The sequence below is a fragment of the Gorilla gorilla genome, chromosome 8 (assembly GCF_029281585.2).
Source record: "Gorilla gorilla gorilla isolate KB3781 chromosome 8, NHGRI_mGorGor1-v2.1_pri, whole genome shotgun sequence".
Taxonomy (NCBI): Eukaryota; Metazoa; Chordata; class Mammalia; order Primates; family Hominidae; genus Gorilla; species Gorilla gorilla.
The window spans coordinates 41,072,492-41,091,373 of NC_073232.2; the positions used below are offsets into that span (position 1 = coordinate 41,072,492).

At 39.5% G+C, this 18,882-nt stretch overlaps 1 protein-coding gene across 4 annotated transcripts in view; it reads right to left on the reverse strand.

Annotated features, from left to right (window-relative positions):
* The window catches only part of ADK (adenosine kinase), a 560,128-nt gene that overhangs the window by 31,573 nt on the left and 509,673 nt on the right, over positions 1-18,882 (reverse strand). For all 4 annotated transcript variants that reach the window (XM_004049615.4, XM_055353393.2, XM_004049614.4 and 1 more), the window contains one exon: positions 7,229-7,315. In XM_004049615.4, coding sequence (XP_004049663.2) covers positions 7,229-7,315 — 87 coding nt within the window. The remainder of the gene's footprint in view (positions 1-7,228; positions 7,316-18,882) is intronic.

Consider the following 18,882-nt stretch of genomic DNA (forward strand, 5'->3'; position numbering starts at 1 on the left):
AATTAAGAAGAATGGGGAAGGAAGCTATAAATGTTTGGGACCAAAGAAACAAGGTGAGGATAGAAAATATGAAGATAATTAGAGAGTCTTCATGGTTCTCAGAAGTATAGATAGGTGCCATGTGAAGAGGAAGTGGCATCCTTGTTCTCAAAACAACTCTTTAAAAAATTTTTTTAAACCAATGTTCTTTTCTAAACATGAATTAGAGAATGAAATTGTTTTTTGTTTGTTTTTGAGACAGGGTCTTGCTCTGTCACCCAGCCTGGAGTGCAGGGGTGCAATCACAGCTCACTGCAGCTTCGACCTCCCAGGCTCCAGCAATCCTCCCACCTCAGCCTCCTGAGTAGCTGGAACCACAGGCTTATGCCACCATGCCCAACTAATTTTTTTATTTTTGGTAGAAATGGGGTTTTGCCACGTTGTCCAGGCTGGTCTTGAACTGCTGAGCTCAAGCTGTCCACCTGCCTTGGCCTCCCAAAGTGCTGGGATTACAGGTGTGAGCCACTGCTCCCAGCCTAGAGAATGTAATTAGTGTTCCTTTTTATTAGATGGGAAATAGGAGAATTATTTGCATTGTGATTGCTGAGTGGTTTTCAGAGTCATTTGCATATTATAGGTAATATTTTTAAGGATAATACATTTTCTCTGCTGAAGCTGTTGTGAGGATTTTTAAAATAAAGAGTATTCTGGCTGGGGGTGGTGGCTCATGTCTGTAATCCCAAATGAATTGTCATTTTAATCAATTGTAATCCAGCACTTTGGGAGTCCTAGGCAGGAGGACTGCTTGAGGCCAAGAGTTTAAGACCAGACTGGGTAACAGAGTGAGACTCTGTCTCTACAAAAAAATTTTTTTAAAACCCTGTAGTCCCAGCTACTCGGGAGACTGAGGTGGGAGGATGGCTTGAGCCCAGGAGTTTGAGGCTGCAGTGAGCTATGATTGTGCTATTGCACTCCAGCCTAGGTGACAGAGTGAGACCCCATGTCCCCCTCCAAAAAAAGTATTATGAGGCAGCACAGTTACTTTATTGTCATTCCAAATAAAATATTCTGGCCAGGCGCAGTGGCTCATACCTGTAAATCCAGCACTTTGGGAGGCTGAGGCAGGTGGATCACCTGAGGTCAGGAGTTCGAGACCAGCCTGGCCAACATGGCAAAACTCCATCTCTACTAAAAATACAAAAATTAGCCAGGCGTGATGGCAGATGCCTGTAATTCTAGCTATTTGGGAGGCTGAGGCAGGAGAATCGCTTGAACCTGAGAGGCAGAGGTTGTAGTGAGCCGAGATTCTGTCACTGCACTCCAGCCTGGGCAACAAAGCAAGACTCCATCTCAAAACAAAAACAAAAACAAAACAAAAAAAAACCAACAAAGTAAAATCTTCTAATCTATATGTGGCTTTTAACCATACTTAATGAAGGTTTTTTTTTTTTTTTAATTCTAAGAATGTTGGTTCTTGGGTGAAGTCTCTAGTCTTTTATCTGAGAGTTGTATATAAGTGCCTACACATAATCTGTCAAAGGTGTACTCACTTTCAGTCTAAAGATGATTTGTAGGTTCTGTCCATATTCCTACAGCTGCCATAAAACATATGACTAAATCATATTAGATTAACACAGGCTGGTATTGACAGCCCAGTGGGAACATATTGATTAGGTCCTCTTTCATGTTATTTGTTATGATTTTTCTTCTCAGTTTCATTTACTGGGAAGACACAGGGGAAGAGATTTCACTGGGAACAATGACAATGCCTGTCACAAAATGTTCTCAATGTTTCCATTTGTTACTATGGCAGTGACAAAGAGGGTTCCAAATGAAAAGGTAGACCTGCTGTGACAAAGCACAGCAGGACAACAGGAAGAAATTTTTTCCTGACCTAGGAAATTAGGAAATCATACTTAGAGATTATAGAATTGTCTCCATTTCCGAGAGTACAATCCTAGCACTTGGGCTTTTGAGGAAGAATGTGAAAAGATTAGTTCTATCAGGGCTGGGCAGTGACAAATAAAGAGCAAATATCACAAAGTGCTTAAGACCTCCAAATAGAAGAAGGAGCGATGCTTGTAGAGGCTGGAGGGATTTGTTACTGTCACTAAACCCGTGAGATGGAACTATGAATTTAATTTAATTTAATTTATGTACATTTGGGTTACTCATTTTTAAATTATACATGAAAATCCATCATGTAGTCATATATCTTTTTAGCTGGCTAAAGGAACACATGGCACTCTGGTACTGATATAGATAATTAGCACATGGTAGCTGGAGTGATACTTTATCCAAAACTTGAAATTTATGCAAAGAAAATTATTGTCCTTCAGAGAGTTAAATTACCACAAAGTGGACTAAAATATAGATATGCAAAGTCACAAAAGACAGAAATACTCTTAGGCCAGCAAAACTTGAAAGTTACAGGATGAATATATTAACCATCCAAAGATAGAATGTGTCAATCAGAAAGATATGTTAATTGGGCAATGAAGCAAAGAAAAATAAACTACATAGTAAATGTAAAAGTTGCCACTGCCTGAGATTCATTCCCAAGGTGGAAGGAGTCAACAATTAATTAATTAATTAATTTTTTTGAGACAGGGTCTCACTCTGTCACCCAGGCTGGAGTGCAGTAGCAAGATCTTGACTCACTGCAACCTCTGCCTCCTGGGTTCAAGTGAATCTCCTGCCTCAGCCACCCAAGTTGCTGGGACTTCAGGCATGCAACGCCATGCCTGGCTAATTTTTCTATTTTTAGTAGAGATGGGGTTTCACCATGTTGGCCAGGCTGGTCTCAAACTCCTGGCCTCAAGTGATCCACATGCTTCAGCCTCCCAAAGTGCTGGGATTACAGGCATGAGCCACCACACCTGGCTGATTTAGTACTTACATTTAAGTCTTTGATCCATTTTGTTAATTTTTCCATACGGGCAGGGCCTCAGCCTCCTGAGTAGCTGGGACTACAGGTGCATGTTACCATGCCCAGCTAATTTTTTGTATTTTTAGTAGAGACAGAGTTTTGCCATGTTGGTCAGGCTGGTCTCAAATTCCTGGCCTCAAGTGATCCGCCTGCCTTGGCCTCTCAAAGTGCTAGGATTTCAGGTGTGAGCCACTGTGTCAAGCCAACAGCTGTTATTTCTAATCCCAGTAGAAAGGCTCCTGCTGGTGTGGAGAGGGAGCAGGGGGTTTTAACCAATGGATCTTTTAGTATTTCCAACTAACAAGACCATTTCTGTTTTAAGATAGATGCGTCAGTTGTTAGATGGGTGCTATTGATAGGGACAGGAGGCAGGCAAATTTCTGGGCAGAAGAGGGTAGGTCTCTGGTGAGCGCCCCATCCTAAAGCCAAAAAGCCTAATACCATGGCCCAAAGTGAGAACTTACATCCTTGTTTTCCTGATCAAATGCTGCCTTTTCCAAAATCACCCATGGCCCACCCCACCCACAATCCTGTGCCCATAAAAACCCCAGGATCAGCCAACAGAGAAAGAAGAGGGGAAGCAGCTGGATGTTGTAGACCACGGTTGGACATCGGAGAGAAGTGGCTTGACTTCAGAGGGACAGCTTGATGGCATAGCTTTGGAGAGGAGTCTGGCTGGGGATGACCGGACTCCAGGGGATTATCTTCCTGCTTCATCCCCCTTTCAGCTCCCCTTCCTGTTGAGAGCCACTTTCATCGGCAATAAAATCCCCTGCATTTACCATCTCCAACTCGTTTGTGTGACCTCATTTATCCTGGATGCCGGACAAGAACTCGGGTGCCATGAGTGTGGGTGCAAAGGGCTGTCACACTGGTGACAATGGAGGGTCACTCCACTGAGCTGTTAACGCTTAAGCTGTCTACAGACAGCAAAGCTAAAAGGGCACTGTAACGCTTCCTCTGGGGATCCAGGGGTCACGGGCAGCTTCCCTTAGACGCTGCCACTGGTCTGGTATGGAGTTCGCTCTTACCAGTGCCCAAAAGTGCTCAGCCCAGCTCCTGCACCTGCTCACGTGTGCTCACCCTCCTGTGAGCAGTGGAGAAGCGAGTGAGTGAAGTTCGCTCCTGCTGGCACCAAAGTGGCTGGCTAGTTCCTGCACCCACACACCGCAATTTCTGCCTGAGAAGGGCTTAGGGAAATATCCTGCTTCACTGTTAAACAGCTGATTCATATAACTCTCTTATTCGGAGTCCATGCTAACCAAGCAAGTTTATCATCTGGCTTTCTGTATCTCTGTAGTGCAATCGATTCCACTGCTTAGCAAAAAGCTCTTGGTTGAAACTCACCAGGGACTACAGTTCTTGGATTCTCTTCCCTTTCAGTTTTTCTTTCTTTTCCTCAACAATCTTACCTTAGAGTCCCCAGAACCCTGTCAGATTACAACAGATCCTTTTCAATAAAGGAAGTCATCTACTCAGATAACAGGAAGATTATCTGGCAAAACCAGCTTTTGTCAGGAAGGCTGGTCTGTGGTTCTCGGTTCTAATGGTGAGATTTACATAAATGTTTAGAGAAGCAGTATTAGTGTGGTGAGTGAAAGCACTGACTTTGGAGCCAGACTTTCTGGGTTTGAATCCTGGCTCTGCTACTCTCTAGCCATGAGACTATGGGCACATTATCTCACCTTTCTTTGTCTCTGTTTTTTTCATCAGTAAAATAGGGGTAAAAATAATCTACCCCAAGAAGTTTTTGTGAACACTAAATTAGTTAATATATATATATAAAGTGTGTAAGATATCGGTTGGTTAGTAGGTACTGTATAAAAGTTATCTATTGCTATTACTTTGTAGCTTGATTCACATTTGACAGAATGTGCTAAAGATGGCAACATAAGTATTCTATTAATAAACTGACATTAGGATGTTCATCTCATTGCATGACCCAGTGTTTTGGGATCTGATTACCCTGGGAACTGAGTAGGTTCAAAGTGAGAAAAATGGCTATCTAATTGTATTACCAGTAAAGTCCTGCCTAGTTTCTACCTGCTTTCCACTTTCTCTATTCTGATTTCAACAATGTATAGTGAAATCCAGTGTCTGGAGCTTTGAAATGCTAGAAATGAATAAAGTGAGGAAGCTGCCCATGATTTAAAAAGGGTTTGGCAAACTATAGTCTGTAGGCCAACTCTGGCCTATGGTATGTTTTTGTACAGCTGGAGAGCTAGGAAAGGTTTTTACGTATTAAAAGTGCTGTAAAAAAACAAAACACAAGGAAGCAAACAAAACAAGAAGATATGCAATACAGCCTGTATATGACTTGCAAAGCCTAAAATAGTCACTATTTGGCCTTTAAAAAAAAAAAGATTGTGGATCCCTGTTCTATACTCTTTCTTTTTTGCTTACCTAACTATACCCCGACAATAAATATAATGAAGTAGGATAAAAAGAGGCTGAAAAATCCTCTAACAAAAAAATCCCAATTGCTTTGATGAAGTAGTTTATTTATCGTTGTAACCACAATACAAATGGTAGCTAGCTGTTCCTACCTCAGCATCCTAAGAATGGCCTCTCCCTCCCTCAAAAAGTCTACATGTTCTCACCTAGTATCGGTAGCATTACAGATAGTTAGGTGTCTGTAACAGAATCTGTTGTTGCAGGGCCAGGAAGCCAAGTAACCCAAGGCCAGAGGTAGTGGCTATTTAGGTCACCATCAAATCTATGATGGCCTCATTGTGTGTCCTACTGAATGTCAAAGAAATAGAATACTTCATGTTTTAAAGATTTTAAAGTACGTAAGTAATGTACATACAGTGTATAAGTTTAAAAGTTTCTAGACTAAGATTCCTGGTTTGACCAATTTCTAACCAAGAAATCACTAGGGTTTTCTTAATGTATTACAGAATATGGCTAAATTCAGAATAAAATATTTTTAGCCTACATACATCTATAGCTCTAAAAAGTAAAAAATAGGAAAATTGGCTGCTAAGTACTCTAATATTATCAATAATGAAGACTTTCCGAGCAAGGAAATAAAAAACACAATCATAACAGTGAAGTAGAATGTTGTCTGTGGTACAGACTCTTTCCAAAGAACACAGGGCATGGGGCATCCTAATGGTTAATAGTTCATTTAAGACTGGGCATGACCAGCCTGCCCAACATGGCGAAACCCCGTTTCCACTAAAAGTACAAAAATCAGCCAGGTGTGGAGGCATGCACCTGTGGTCCCAGCTGCTTGGGAGGCTGAGGCAGGAGAATCATTTGAACCCGGGAGGTGGAGGTTGCAGTGAGCTGAGATTGCACCACTGCACACCAGCCTGGGAGAAAGAGTGAGACTCCATCTCAAAAAAAAAAAAAAAAAAAAAAGACTGGGCATGAATAGTTTTAGAAAAATAAAAATAAAAATTTATGTTGGCAAAAGACCATTAAAATAAAATATTAAGTTAAAACCATCAAACAAACTTAAAGAAGTTTCCCATGATTCAAATTATCCTCCAGAGAAAAAGGGACAATGGTCAGCTCCACTTGCTTGCTTTTTTTTTTTTTTTTAAATTAACCTGGTCTGGCTTGATGTTAAGAAAAAGAAACAGAGACCAGGAAAGACCCCTTTGGGGTATCTTTGAGGAAGCGAAATCTTTCTAGAGACTATAAACTAGCTTAATTAACTACACTTAACTAGAAGGAATTTAGACTTATCAAAAGAATTTTTGAATCAGATTTTAGATCAATCTAAGTCATCAAGCCAAAAGTCTTCTATTGTCTTGATTTTATTTTTGAGTATTCATTACCAAAATCATTAGTTCATATAAAATTTGCCAGTTCTTATTGAGCCAAAAATAGGCAAAAATGTAACCCTTTTTAGTATAACAAACAACCACTATTGTGTTTGAAACAGATGTTTTAACCAAAGGATTATCATCAAAAGACATCATCCTTAGTTATTAGCATACTGTTTAATATTCATCACAACTTGTTTTAAAGAACAAAAATGTGTTAACATTTAAGCCTGAAGGGCTATGAATATACTATATACTGTACTTGATGCAGTTTGTTTATGCAATTTTCTGACAGATACAATTAATCTCGTGAAAATGACTGGGGTACAGCATAGTAGCAAATTATCTTTTCCAAACACATATTTTTCCTGTGGTAAAACCCTCTAATACTGACAATGATAGAAGCATATGGAAAGAACTTCAGAAGTTAATTATTTAAAAGAAGAAATTAGAAGTTACTAAATGAATAGATCTTGGTTATATGGTAGAAACAAGGGTTAAAACGTTTTACTTGTAAGTAAGAATGAAATAAATTAGTCTGTACCTCCAACAAATGCATCTCCAGCTCCATTGGTATCAATAATTTCTTTCTGGTCTTGATCCAAGACAGCAAAAGCAGTGACTTCACTTTCTGCAATTAGAGCCAAAGAAAGGCAGAATGACTTCTCTTTGTAACACTCAATACAAGCTCACCCAGTAACGTCTGAAGCTCCTTCATCACTCATCATTCAAAGAGAGACAGGACATAGCTCCATATTCTGTACAGGGGCACTTGGGAACTAAGGTGCAAAATCACCTGCAAGGAATACTTTTTTGGTAACTTTCAGCATACAGATGCTGCTGTATACGTCTTATGAGAGTTATACCTAGGTAGTTCACATTTTTTTTTGGAGTGACTACAAACGGCAGCAGTACCTTTCTGGACAGTGCAAATGAACAGAAGCCATAAACTAAAGGAAGTGTTGGTATGGATTGGATCATGGGTTTCTAATAAAGCTTCGAGCCTGACTATATTCCTGGCAGTGAAATGTTGGATACAGTTAAAGAGTTGTAAATTTAAAAAAATATAAATAATGAATATTGGGTGTTTCTTTATAGAAAATCACAATGGCACAATAAAAACATTACTATTATTCTGTTAAAATACTTCTTCCCAATGTCAAGAATTTTTTATTTTAGTTGGTTTATTAAAAATAACCTAATCTGGTTATGTTTTGCAAAGAAGTCACTATCTGTCAACTGGCAAAAGGGAAAGCTACAACTGAATGCATGGGCAGAACAAAAGGGACAGTGCAACGGGATTTTGCCCTAGAGTAGTCTGCACCAGGGCTTACTTGTTTTGACTACAGAGTAACCTAATTTAGTACTTTAAACATGGCATATGACAGTGGAATGGACTTATCTGTGATGAAATCTGGCTTACAAGATACATCTGCAAACGATTGGACAGTGCTTCTTATTGGGGGCTGGAACTTCTGAAATCATAAATTTACATCCCTATGGGGACAGAGTGGCTAAAGACTCTTAAACTTCAGTCTCATTTAAGATCAAGAGGGAGGCAAAAGGAGATCTTGAGAAACTTAAGAAAGGTATTAATAAAGAGCATAGAGAATCTTCAAAAGCATATTCTGTCTAGCTTTTGCTACCTGCTCTTAATGGATACTTTCAACAAGAGACATAAATATGTTAATGAAAATACTCTCCTGGAACGACTGATATTCAAGAAGAGGACTCATTCACTTAGTCAATCTTTTTTAAAATCTTTTTTTTTTTTTTTTTTAGGTCTTGCTCTGTCATCCAGGCTGGAGTGCAGTTGTATAATCATAACACACTCCAACCTTGACCTCCTGGGCTCAAGGGATTCTCTCATCTCGGCCTCCTGTGTAGTTGGGACCACAGACACGCAGCACCACAGCTGGTCAATTTTTTGCTTTTTTGGGGGGGGCGGGTGGGTAGAGACAGGGTCTCACTTTGTTGCCCAAGCTGGTTTCAAACTCCTGCGCTCAAGCAATCCTCCTGCCTTGGTCTCCCAAAGTGCTAGGATTACAGGCATGAGCCACTGCATCTGGCTTAAACTTTTTTTCTTTGAGACGGAGTCTCATTCTATTGCCCAGGCTGGAGTGCAGTGGCGTGATCTCAGCTCAATGCAACCTCCGCCTCCTGGTTCAAGTGATTCTCCTGCCTCAGCCTCCCAAGTAGCTGGGATTACAGTCATGTGCCATCACGCCCAGCTAATTTTTGTATTTTTAGTAGAGATAGGTTTTGCCATGTTGGCCAGGCTCGTCTTGAACTCCTGACCTCAAGTGATCTGACTGCCTCAGCCTCCCAAAGTGCTGGGATTAGGCGTGAGCCACGATGCCCAGCCAAACTCTTTAAGTAACTGAACTTTCCACATTTTGTAACATGAAGGCCTATATGGCAGTTGACAAGATTTTGATTAATTGAAAGTTATGGCACAAATATCCAGAATTACATTTTCTAGAGAGTATATATAGCACAAACTACTATGCAGGCCAAAAAAAAAAAAAAGTAAGCAGACTTTATTAGAAATACTCGGGAAAGGTCTGCAGTCTGATTTAGGAAAAGGTCTGTACCATAAATACTTATAAAGAAATCTGGTTTTACTACTTCCAAGTACAAGCTACACTATACAGGGAAATAACAACTATAAACTAAAACCAAACAGGTACTAAATAAGTAAAATGAGCTCAAGTTAATGAAACCATTACTATTTACAATACATTTACATTATGTAATAATCTAACATGTCTATAAAACATTTTAGGTAATATAAGAATTAATCACTAGACTTATAGATTGGAAAATAATTATATATAAATAGTAAGTAAACCAAAATTATATAGAATTCCTTGAGCTCCTCGTTTGAAAACAATTATTTATTTTTGACTGCATAAATATTTATTTATGAACAGAACCTAATCGACAATGGAAGAGATTATTTTGAATTTTATTCTTAAGAATCATGACTTCTGGTCAGGCATGGTGGCTCACATCTGTAATCCTAGCACTTTGGGAGGTGGAGGTGGGCGGATCACGAGGTCAGGAGTTCAGCCAGCCTGGGCAACATGGTAAAATCCCGGCTCCACTAAAAATACAAAAAAAAATTTGTCAGGCATGGTGGCACATGCCTGAAATCCCAGCTACTCTGGAGGCTGAGGCAGGAGAATTGCTTAAACCCAGGAAGTGGAGGTTGCAGCGAGCCAAGATCGCACCACTACACTCCAGCCTGGGCGACAGAGTGAGACTCCCTCTCGGAGAAAAAAAAAAAAAAAAAAAAACCATGACTTATTTATCTAAATTGCTGAAAATTCTACATAAATGTAGCTTTATAATGATTTTTTCTGGAGATATATATATATATATGTACACACATCATTGAGATACTTTATCCTTAGTTTTCATATGAAGCTCAATTTCCTGAAATACAAAGTATAATTATTTTCTACCTTTTTATACTTATCAGTACAGATAAGTATATAAGAATATCATATATGCAAAAGATGCATCATAAACTCAGTTTTCATTATTTTCTATTATCTAAAGAACTACAAGAACTCCTTTCAAAATGATGACTCTGAAAAATCTTCAATAATATTTATGTTTTATTACATTTTCAGTATGCTCTGATTTTCAAATGACTTAAGCTGGTTTACAGATCTATTATAAAAAGTCATGGCCGGGCACAGTGGCTCATGCCTGTAATCCCAGCACTTTGGGAGGCTGAGGCGGGTGGATCACTTGAGGTCAGGAGTTTGAGACCAGCCTCGCCAACATGGTAAAACCCTGTCTCTATTAAAAATACAAGAATTAGCTGGGCTTGGTGGCATGTGCCTGTAATCCTAGCTACCTGGGAGGCTGAGGCACGAGAATCACTTGAATCTGGGAGGCGGAGGTTGCAGTGAGCAGAGATCATGTCACTGCACTTCAGCCTGGGCAACAGTGAGACTCAGTCTCAAAAAAAAAAAAAAAAAGAAAAGCCACAAAACTAACAGTTTTTACCGGCATGACCTATTCCATAGCTATTCTAGGAAATTTATTATATGAACACATGAAGTACATTCACTAAATCTGAATATACACTTACAGGTAAGGACGTTATTCAACCAATGAAGCCTACAACACTCACATGACTCTCACTGGGACCTAGTTTTCTTAGACATGAAATGGGCCTGGAGTAGCTGTGGGAACAATTAGTAAAAACTAGCTTTCTGCACTAATTGTAGAAAAATGACCTGGTTAGTTTTGATCAAGTACTTCTACCTAAGAGCTTAAGATTATTCGTAGCATTTATTTCTCAATTCTTCACAAACTTTTTGCAAAGTGAGAAGGAAAAGGGTTGGGAATAATTATTATTCCTACTTTCTGGATTTCTAAAAAACCACTAAATCATAAGCTTCCCCAAGCAGACAGGAAACAAACACTAACAATTCAGTTGATAACAGATTTGTTTTGTGTCATTTATTAGATAAGACTTGCAGAGTGCCTTCATTCAAAACAATAAAATTTAGCTTACCTAGAATACAGAATAATCAATTTTAGGCATCCTCTAGACACTTCATACAAATAATTTACTCTTCACTTAAATATGAGACAAGCTTCACTACCTAATCACTTAAGAGGCCAATCTAATTAGAATAAAAACATCTTCATGCATCAATAATGAAAGTCAATTATATTAGAGATGGTTAAGTTTCTACAATTGCCACAATATCTAATTGAACAATAATACAAATCCAGTTACTCAATGCCAAACAATTAAATGTTTCTGCAGGTTTACCTCCACTAAATTAACTATATATTTTAGCACTAGATACACACAACCTCACGATATCCTTAGAAAATTTTGTTCAAAGTATTTTTAAAATGCCACATTGTTACTGTTTTGTTGATGTCCTAAACTGTTGAGAAGATACAAGTGAAGGTGATCCAGCAGGTTGAAAGGCAGGTAGGCAGGTGTTTTTCTTTCTTTCTTTTCTCTCTCTCTTCCTTTTCCTTCCTTTCTTCATTTTCCTTCTGTCTGTCTGTCTGTCTGTCTCTCTCTCTCTCTCTCTTTCTCTCTTTCAAGAGCTAAGGTCTCACTCTGCCTCCCAGGCTGGAGTGCAGTGGTGTGATCATGGTTCACTGTAGCCTCAAACTCCTGGGCTAAAAGGATCCTCCTGCCTCAGCCTCCTGAGCAGCTAGGACTACAGGTGCAAGCCAACATGCCTGGCTAATTTTTAATATTTTTTGTAGAGACAGGGTCTTGCTGTGTTCTCCAGACTGGTCTTGAGCCCTTGGCTTCAAGTGATCCTCCTGCCTCAGCCTCCTAAATACCAGGCATGAGTCACCACACTTGGCCTGGTGTTTTTCAACCTCAAGGTAAAATGCAGTCACTACCCCTGCCACTGTCTCTGACCCAGCATCAATAGGCATGGAAGAAACAGAAAAGTGATGGTAAAAACTTCTCCAGAAAGTGAAAAGTATGACTATGTAAAAACCAGAACCCTTCACATTCTTATGCCATTGCTTATAATAAGGTAATCTCCATAGTATTAAAATGTTTTTGTTTGTTTCTTTTAAAAAACTATTTAGAAATAATTTTACATTAACAGAAAAGTTCCCAGAAAAATACAATTTCTATGCAACATTTATCCAGATTTACCATTTTTTAACATTTTGCCACATTTAGTTGATCATTCCTCCCATATATATAACATTATTTATTCTTTCAAACTTTTATTTCGCATTTGTGGTATATATTATGCCTTTTACCCCTTAATACTTCAGTGTGTATTTCCTAAGAGTGATGATATTCTGTTAGCCAGGTTATAGTTGATAAACACAGAAAACAACATTTTAATCTAATCTATAGTCCACAGTTCAATTTTCTTAATTGTCCTAATGTATTTTATAGCAATATTTTTCATCTGGTATAGAATTCAGTCCAGAATCACATATTACTTTTTTTTCTTTGAGATGGAGTTTCGCTGTGTCGCCCAGGCTGGAGTGCAGTGGTGCGATCCTGGCTCACTGCAACCTTCACCTCCCAGGTTCAAGCGATATCCTTCCTCAGCCTCCTGAGTAGCTGGGACTACAGGTGTGTACCACCATGCCCGGCTAATTTTTGTATTTTTAGTAGAGACGGGGTTTCACCATGTTGGCCAGACTGGTCTTGAACTCCTGACCTCAAGTGATCCATCCACCTTGGCCTTCCAAAGTGCTGGGATTACAGGCGTGAGGCACCATGCCTGGCCACATATTACTTTTAGTTGTGCTTGTTTTTAATTTAACTTTTTGAGTAGGTAATGTATTCGTATGATTCAAAAATATAAAACATATGAAAAGCTATGCTATAAAATCTCCCTCTCCTCATCTCTCCCCTTCAGCTGGTTTCTGCTCCTTCTACTTCCCAATCTGGTTATCACTGTTATTGTTTTCTTATATATCCTCTAGAATTTTTCTATGCATATACAATAAACTACATTCTTAATTTTTTCCTCCCCTCACCCACACAAAAAAAGGTATCATACTATCTAGGCTACTCTGGATCATATTTTAAAATCTTGGATATCTTTCTATATTGGTAAACAGAGAATGTCCTCATTATTTTTTATTGCTGCATAATAGTCCACTACATGGATATAGTATAATTTATTTAACCAATCCTTTACTGATGGACTTTTAGGCTATTTTCAATCTTCTATTATCATAAACAATGTCACAAAGCATTAATGCTTTTAAACAGTCCTTAAATTTAATTATTTTGCTTCATAGGTCAATAATATCATTCCAGCTTTATAGAGAGAACTGATAGAAGGAAACTAAATTGTTATACTAACAGCATGAAATATGCCTATATCAAGGAATAGGGAAAAAATGAGAATCCGGAAATGCTTTTCTTTTCACTAGGACACACATATCAGGATATGAGCAAAGACACCCTGCTCAGACTGCCCTAATAAACAGGGCAATAAAACAGATGATGAACTCTGCTAATAATAGAGATTTATAGAACAATCCTAATTAACAAGGACTTTTGAGGCATAAAGAGCTCTGAGTTAATTTAATTTTCTAGTTAACTAAAGAAAAAGCAGAAAGTCTTTTTATTTGGAAATCTTTCTAAATGTATTAATATAATAATATGCCATGACATCCCTGCTTTAATTAGTTTAGTTTATTGAACTGAATAAAATTTTTATTTGATAATAGAGAATCCTACAGCACATCTTAATGTCATTATTCTGAACAGCAATTCTTACTGTAGTTCCAAAGGTATAAGTGCTTCCACAAAAAGTAGGAAAAATTAAATGTTCATGGGAAGTACACTGGATTAGGAGCAAAAAAGCCATAGTTTTAGTCTAGTTTGGGCTTAGCTATTTTATTTAATAAATATTTATTAAGACTCTACCATGTGTCAGGTACTTTATTAGGGACTGGGAATACAGATGTGAATAGGATAAAAACTCTGCTTTTATAAGGCCAACATTCTAGTGGGGATAGACAATACACAAGTAACAAATATATAAACAAGCTAATTTGAGATACATATATATATATATATATTTTTTTGAGATAGCATCTTGCTCTGTTGCATAGGCTGGGGTACAGTGGTGCGGTCTTGGCTCACTTCAACCTCCACCTCCTGGGTTCAGGCTATTCTTGTGCCTCAGCTACTCTTAGCTGGGATTACAGGCATGCACCACTATGCCCAGCTAACTTTTTGTACTTTTAGTACAGATAGGGTTTCATCATGTTGGCCAGGCTTGCCTTGAAATCGTGAGCTCAAGTGACCCATGATCCACCCGCCTTGGCCTCCCAAAGTGCTGGGATTACAGGCATGCGCTACCATGCCCGGCCTAATTTGAGATATTAATAGGTGCCATGCAGAAAATAAAACAGGATGATATGATGAAGTGTGACAAGGGAGGGGAGTTAATTTACATAGGTATTACTTCCTCACTGAGGAGGTGATATTTGAGTTGAGATTTCAAGGGTAAGAAGGAACAAGCCATGTGAAGTTCCCGGGGTAGAACATTCAAGTGCAGAGGCCCCAGACTAGCAACAAGCTTGGCAAACTAAGACTGCTGAAGCTAAAGAAGGCCACTGTACCTGGAGTATACTGAATGTGGGGGTTTTGCAGGATTTCATTCTATGTAAAATGGGAAACTGTTGGAAAGTTTTAAATAAGGGAGTGAGGCAATCTCATCTTTGATATGAAAATATTGCTGGGCACAGTGGCTCATGTCTATAATCCCAGCACTTTGGGAGGCTGAGGCGGGAGGACTGGTTGAGCCCAGGAGTTTGAGACCAGACTGGGAGACATGGCAAAACTTCGTCTCTACCCAAAATGGAAAAATTAGCTGGATGTGGTGGTGCACATCTATATTCCCAGCTACTCAGTAGGCTGAGGTGGGAGGATCGCTTGAGCCCAGGTGGTCGAGGATGCAGTGAGCTATGATTGTGCCACTGCTCTCCAGCCTGCGTGACAGAGCAACACCCTGTCTCAAAAGAAAATTATTTTGGCAGCCTGATAGAGAATGGACAATGGACTGGAATGGCAGGGGTTGGGGGTGGGGTCAATAACGCTACTTACCAAGAATCCTTGGGCAAACCACAATGTAATTTAAACTCAGTGTTATTACCTAAAAAATGAAGATAATATCTGTTCTACCTATTTTCTGTGACTATTATATGGATTAAGTATTAACAGTGTTATAAAAACACCCTGACAATATAAAGACCTATATAATATTATAAGGTATTTTTAGGAGCTTATTTTCTTCAATCAGGTAATAAGTATTTGTTGAACAATAGCTGTGAGCTCATTAGATCTCACAGAACAATAGTTATGATACTCTGTTAGATACCCTGGGGGAGATACAGGAAAAATATTAAGACATGATCTATCTTCTCAAGGAGCTTAGAATCTAGATGGAAAGAGAAACCTAGCATATATCAAAGAATTTGTGAAATATCACACAATGTAACATCTATTATAACTGCAACAGGAGTTCAAAAAAGGGAAGGAACAATATAGTTTAACTGGAGATGCTTTCACGGAGAAGACTGAACTTAAACTAGGTCTTAAAGATGTGGATAATGAAGAAGAGAGGAAAAGAAAGGTGTGTATGTCCCAAGAGGAATAGAGACAGAAGAAAGTTTATATATCAAGTAAGGCAAGAAATAAATCAAGATGGGTGGGATCTAGCCATTTCCAGGGAGACTTTGAAAGCCACGCAAAAGTTTGGATTTAATACATCAGGCAATGGAATGCAACGGTAGTTATCTGAGTGAAAAAGCACTGCATCAAATGCTTTGTATACTTTATCTCATCTAATTCTCACATGAGTAAGGTATCACTAACCTTATTTTATAAATGATGACACTGAGGCTCACAGAGTTTGTCAACTGCCTAGAGTCCCATGGCAAAGGCAGGAATTTGGGACAAATGAATGAAAGAGAAGTAGTAAAATATGATCCCAAAGTTGTCATTCAAGTAATGTTGCTACTATTTTCCTGAAAAAAAGGTGATCATGGAATAAACAGATTTTGATTCATCGTTACACAGCAGTTAACTGACATTTAAATTCCCTTAAGCCTGGTACTGATAACCAAATTTGACTAAATTAAGTTGATAAATTCTCCACAGAGAGTAGAGGGAGTATAACTGTGGTTAAGTGCATAAGTCAGACTGCTTGGGTTCACATTCCAGATTTGCCATTTACAATCTGGTAATCAGATTAAATTCTCCTTTTTCCTTTTTTTTTTTTTTCTTTGAGACAGAGTCTTGCTCTGTCACCCAGGCTGGAGTGCAGTGACACAATCTCAGCTCACTGCAACCTCCGCCTCCTGAGTTCAAGCAATTCTTCTGCCTCAGCCTCCTGAGTAGCTGGGACAGCAGGTGCGTGCCACCACGCCCAGCTAATTTTTGTATTTTTAGTAGGGATGGGGTTTCACCATATTGGCCAGGCTGGTCTCGAACCCTGACCTCATGATCCGCCCGCCTTGGCCTCCCAAAGTGCTGGGATTACAGGCATGAGCCACTGCGCCCGGCCTTTTTTTTTTTTTTTTTTTTTTTTGAGACAGGGTCTCACTTTGTCACCCTGGCTGGAGTGCAGTGGTGCAATCTCGGCTCACTGCAACCTCAACTTCCCTGGCTCAAGTGATCCTCCTATCTCAGACTCCCAGGTAGCTGGGATTACAGGTGCATGCCACCATGCCCAGCTGATTCTTTGTAGAGAAGAGTTTTCGTCATGTTGCCCAGGCTGGCCTCAAACTCCTAGGCTCAAGTAATCCTCCCAACTCGGCCTCCCAAAGTGTTGGGATTACAGGCATGAGCCACTGTGCCAGGCCAATTTTCTCATATTTAAAATAGGAGGCTAGACACGGTGGCTCATGTCTGTAATCCCAGCATTTTGGGAGGCTGAGATGGGCAGATCGTTTCAGCTAATAAGTTTGAGACCCAGCCTGGGTAGCATGGCGAAACTCCATCTCTACAAAAAATACTAAAAAACTAGCCAGGTGTGGTGGTGCATTCCTGTAGCCCCAGCTACTCAGGAGGCTGAGGTGGGAGGATGGTTTGAGTCCAGGAGGCGGAAATTGCAGCGAGCCGAGATCGTGCTGCTGCACTCCAGCCTGGGTGATAGAGCCAGATGTTGTCTCAGAAAGAAAGAAAAAAGGAACAATAATAGCATTTGCAGGTACTTACATGATTTTTGTGAGGAGTAAATTAGTTAATACATATAAAGCACTTAGACTAAAAGTTGGCACATAATAAGCATTCTTTTTTATGATTAAATGGACAAGGATATTATTAATCTTGAAATGAAACTTGTGATGGTTAATACTGAGTGTCAACTTGATTGGATTGAAGGATGCAAAGTATTGATCCTGGGTGTGTCTGTCAGGGTGTTGCCAAAGTCAGTGGGCTGGGGAAGGCAGACCCACCCTTAATCTTGGTGGGCACCATCTAATCAGCTGCCAGAGAATATAAAGCAGGCAGAAAAACATGAAAAGGCCAGACTGGCTTACCCTCCCAGCCTACATATTTCTCCTGTGCTGGATGCTTCCTGCCCTGGAATGTCGGACTCCAAGTTCTTCAGCTTTGAGACTCGGACTGTCTTCCTTGCTCCTAGCTTGTAGATGGTCTGTCGTGGGACCTTGTGATTGTGTGAGTTAATACTACTTAATAAACTCCCATTTATATAGATATATATCTATCCTATTAGTTCTATCCCTCTAGAGAATCCTGACTAATGGAAGACCTTTGAGTATAGGAGATTCAGGTCTCACTTAAAATTGCTGCTTCTGAAGGCATGGTTCTGACCTTGCAGACTACCTGCCTCTACATCATTGTTTGTGGTAAAATCTCTTAGTTTGTTCATGTTTGCATCTGATTTTCTACAAATGTTTCAAGTTAATTCCAGTTAAGGTCTTCAGTTCTGAATGTAAACATATAAGAAAATGAGTGTTGACTTTGAATACAAAAATAGTTTTCCATGGAAAAATGACCAAGAAAACAATGATAGATGGAATTACTGCTCTAAAACCTTATTTCCCCTTTGTTTAGTGTGTGTGACTGCATTTAAGAAATTTTTTAGAGACAGGATCTCTCTCTGTCACCCAGGCTGGGGTAAGTAGTGCCATCCCAGCTCACTGCAGCCTTGAGCTCTGGGCTGAAGTGATCTTCCTGCCTCAGCCTTCCAAGTAGCTGGGACCACGGGCATGCGCCACCATGCCCAGCTAATTTATTTATTTTTTTTATAGAGATGGGCCTCCCTATGTTGCCTAGGCTGGTTTCAAACTTCTAGGCTCAAGTGATCCTCCCACCTTGGCTTCCCGAAGCACTGGGATTACAAATGTGGGCCACTGCACATGACTATATATATATACATATATATATGCACGCGTATATATGTGTGTGTGTGTGTGTGTATAATGAATTAACGAGGTTTCTGTTATCTTTAATAGGTTCACTAAATGAAGCATATCACTTTAATCTTACTATAAAGCTGTTCATGTCAACCTGGTCTCTACTTCTTTAAATGTTACATGCTGCACTCTCTTATCTGAAGAACTGGTTTCCAGCCAGGCATGGTGGTTCATGCCTGTAATCCCAGAGCCTTGGGAGGCTGAGACAGGAGAATTGCTTGAGCCCAGGAGTTTGAGACCAGCCTGCAAAACAGGCTGTCTCTACAA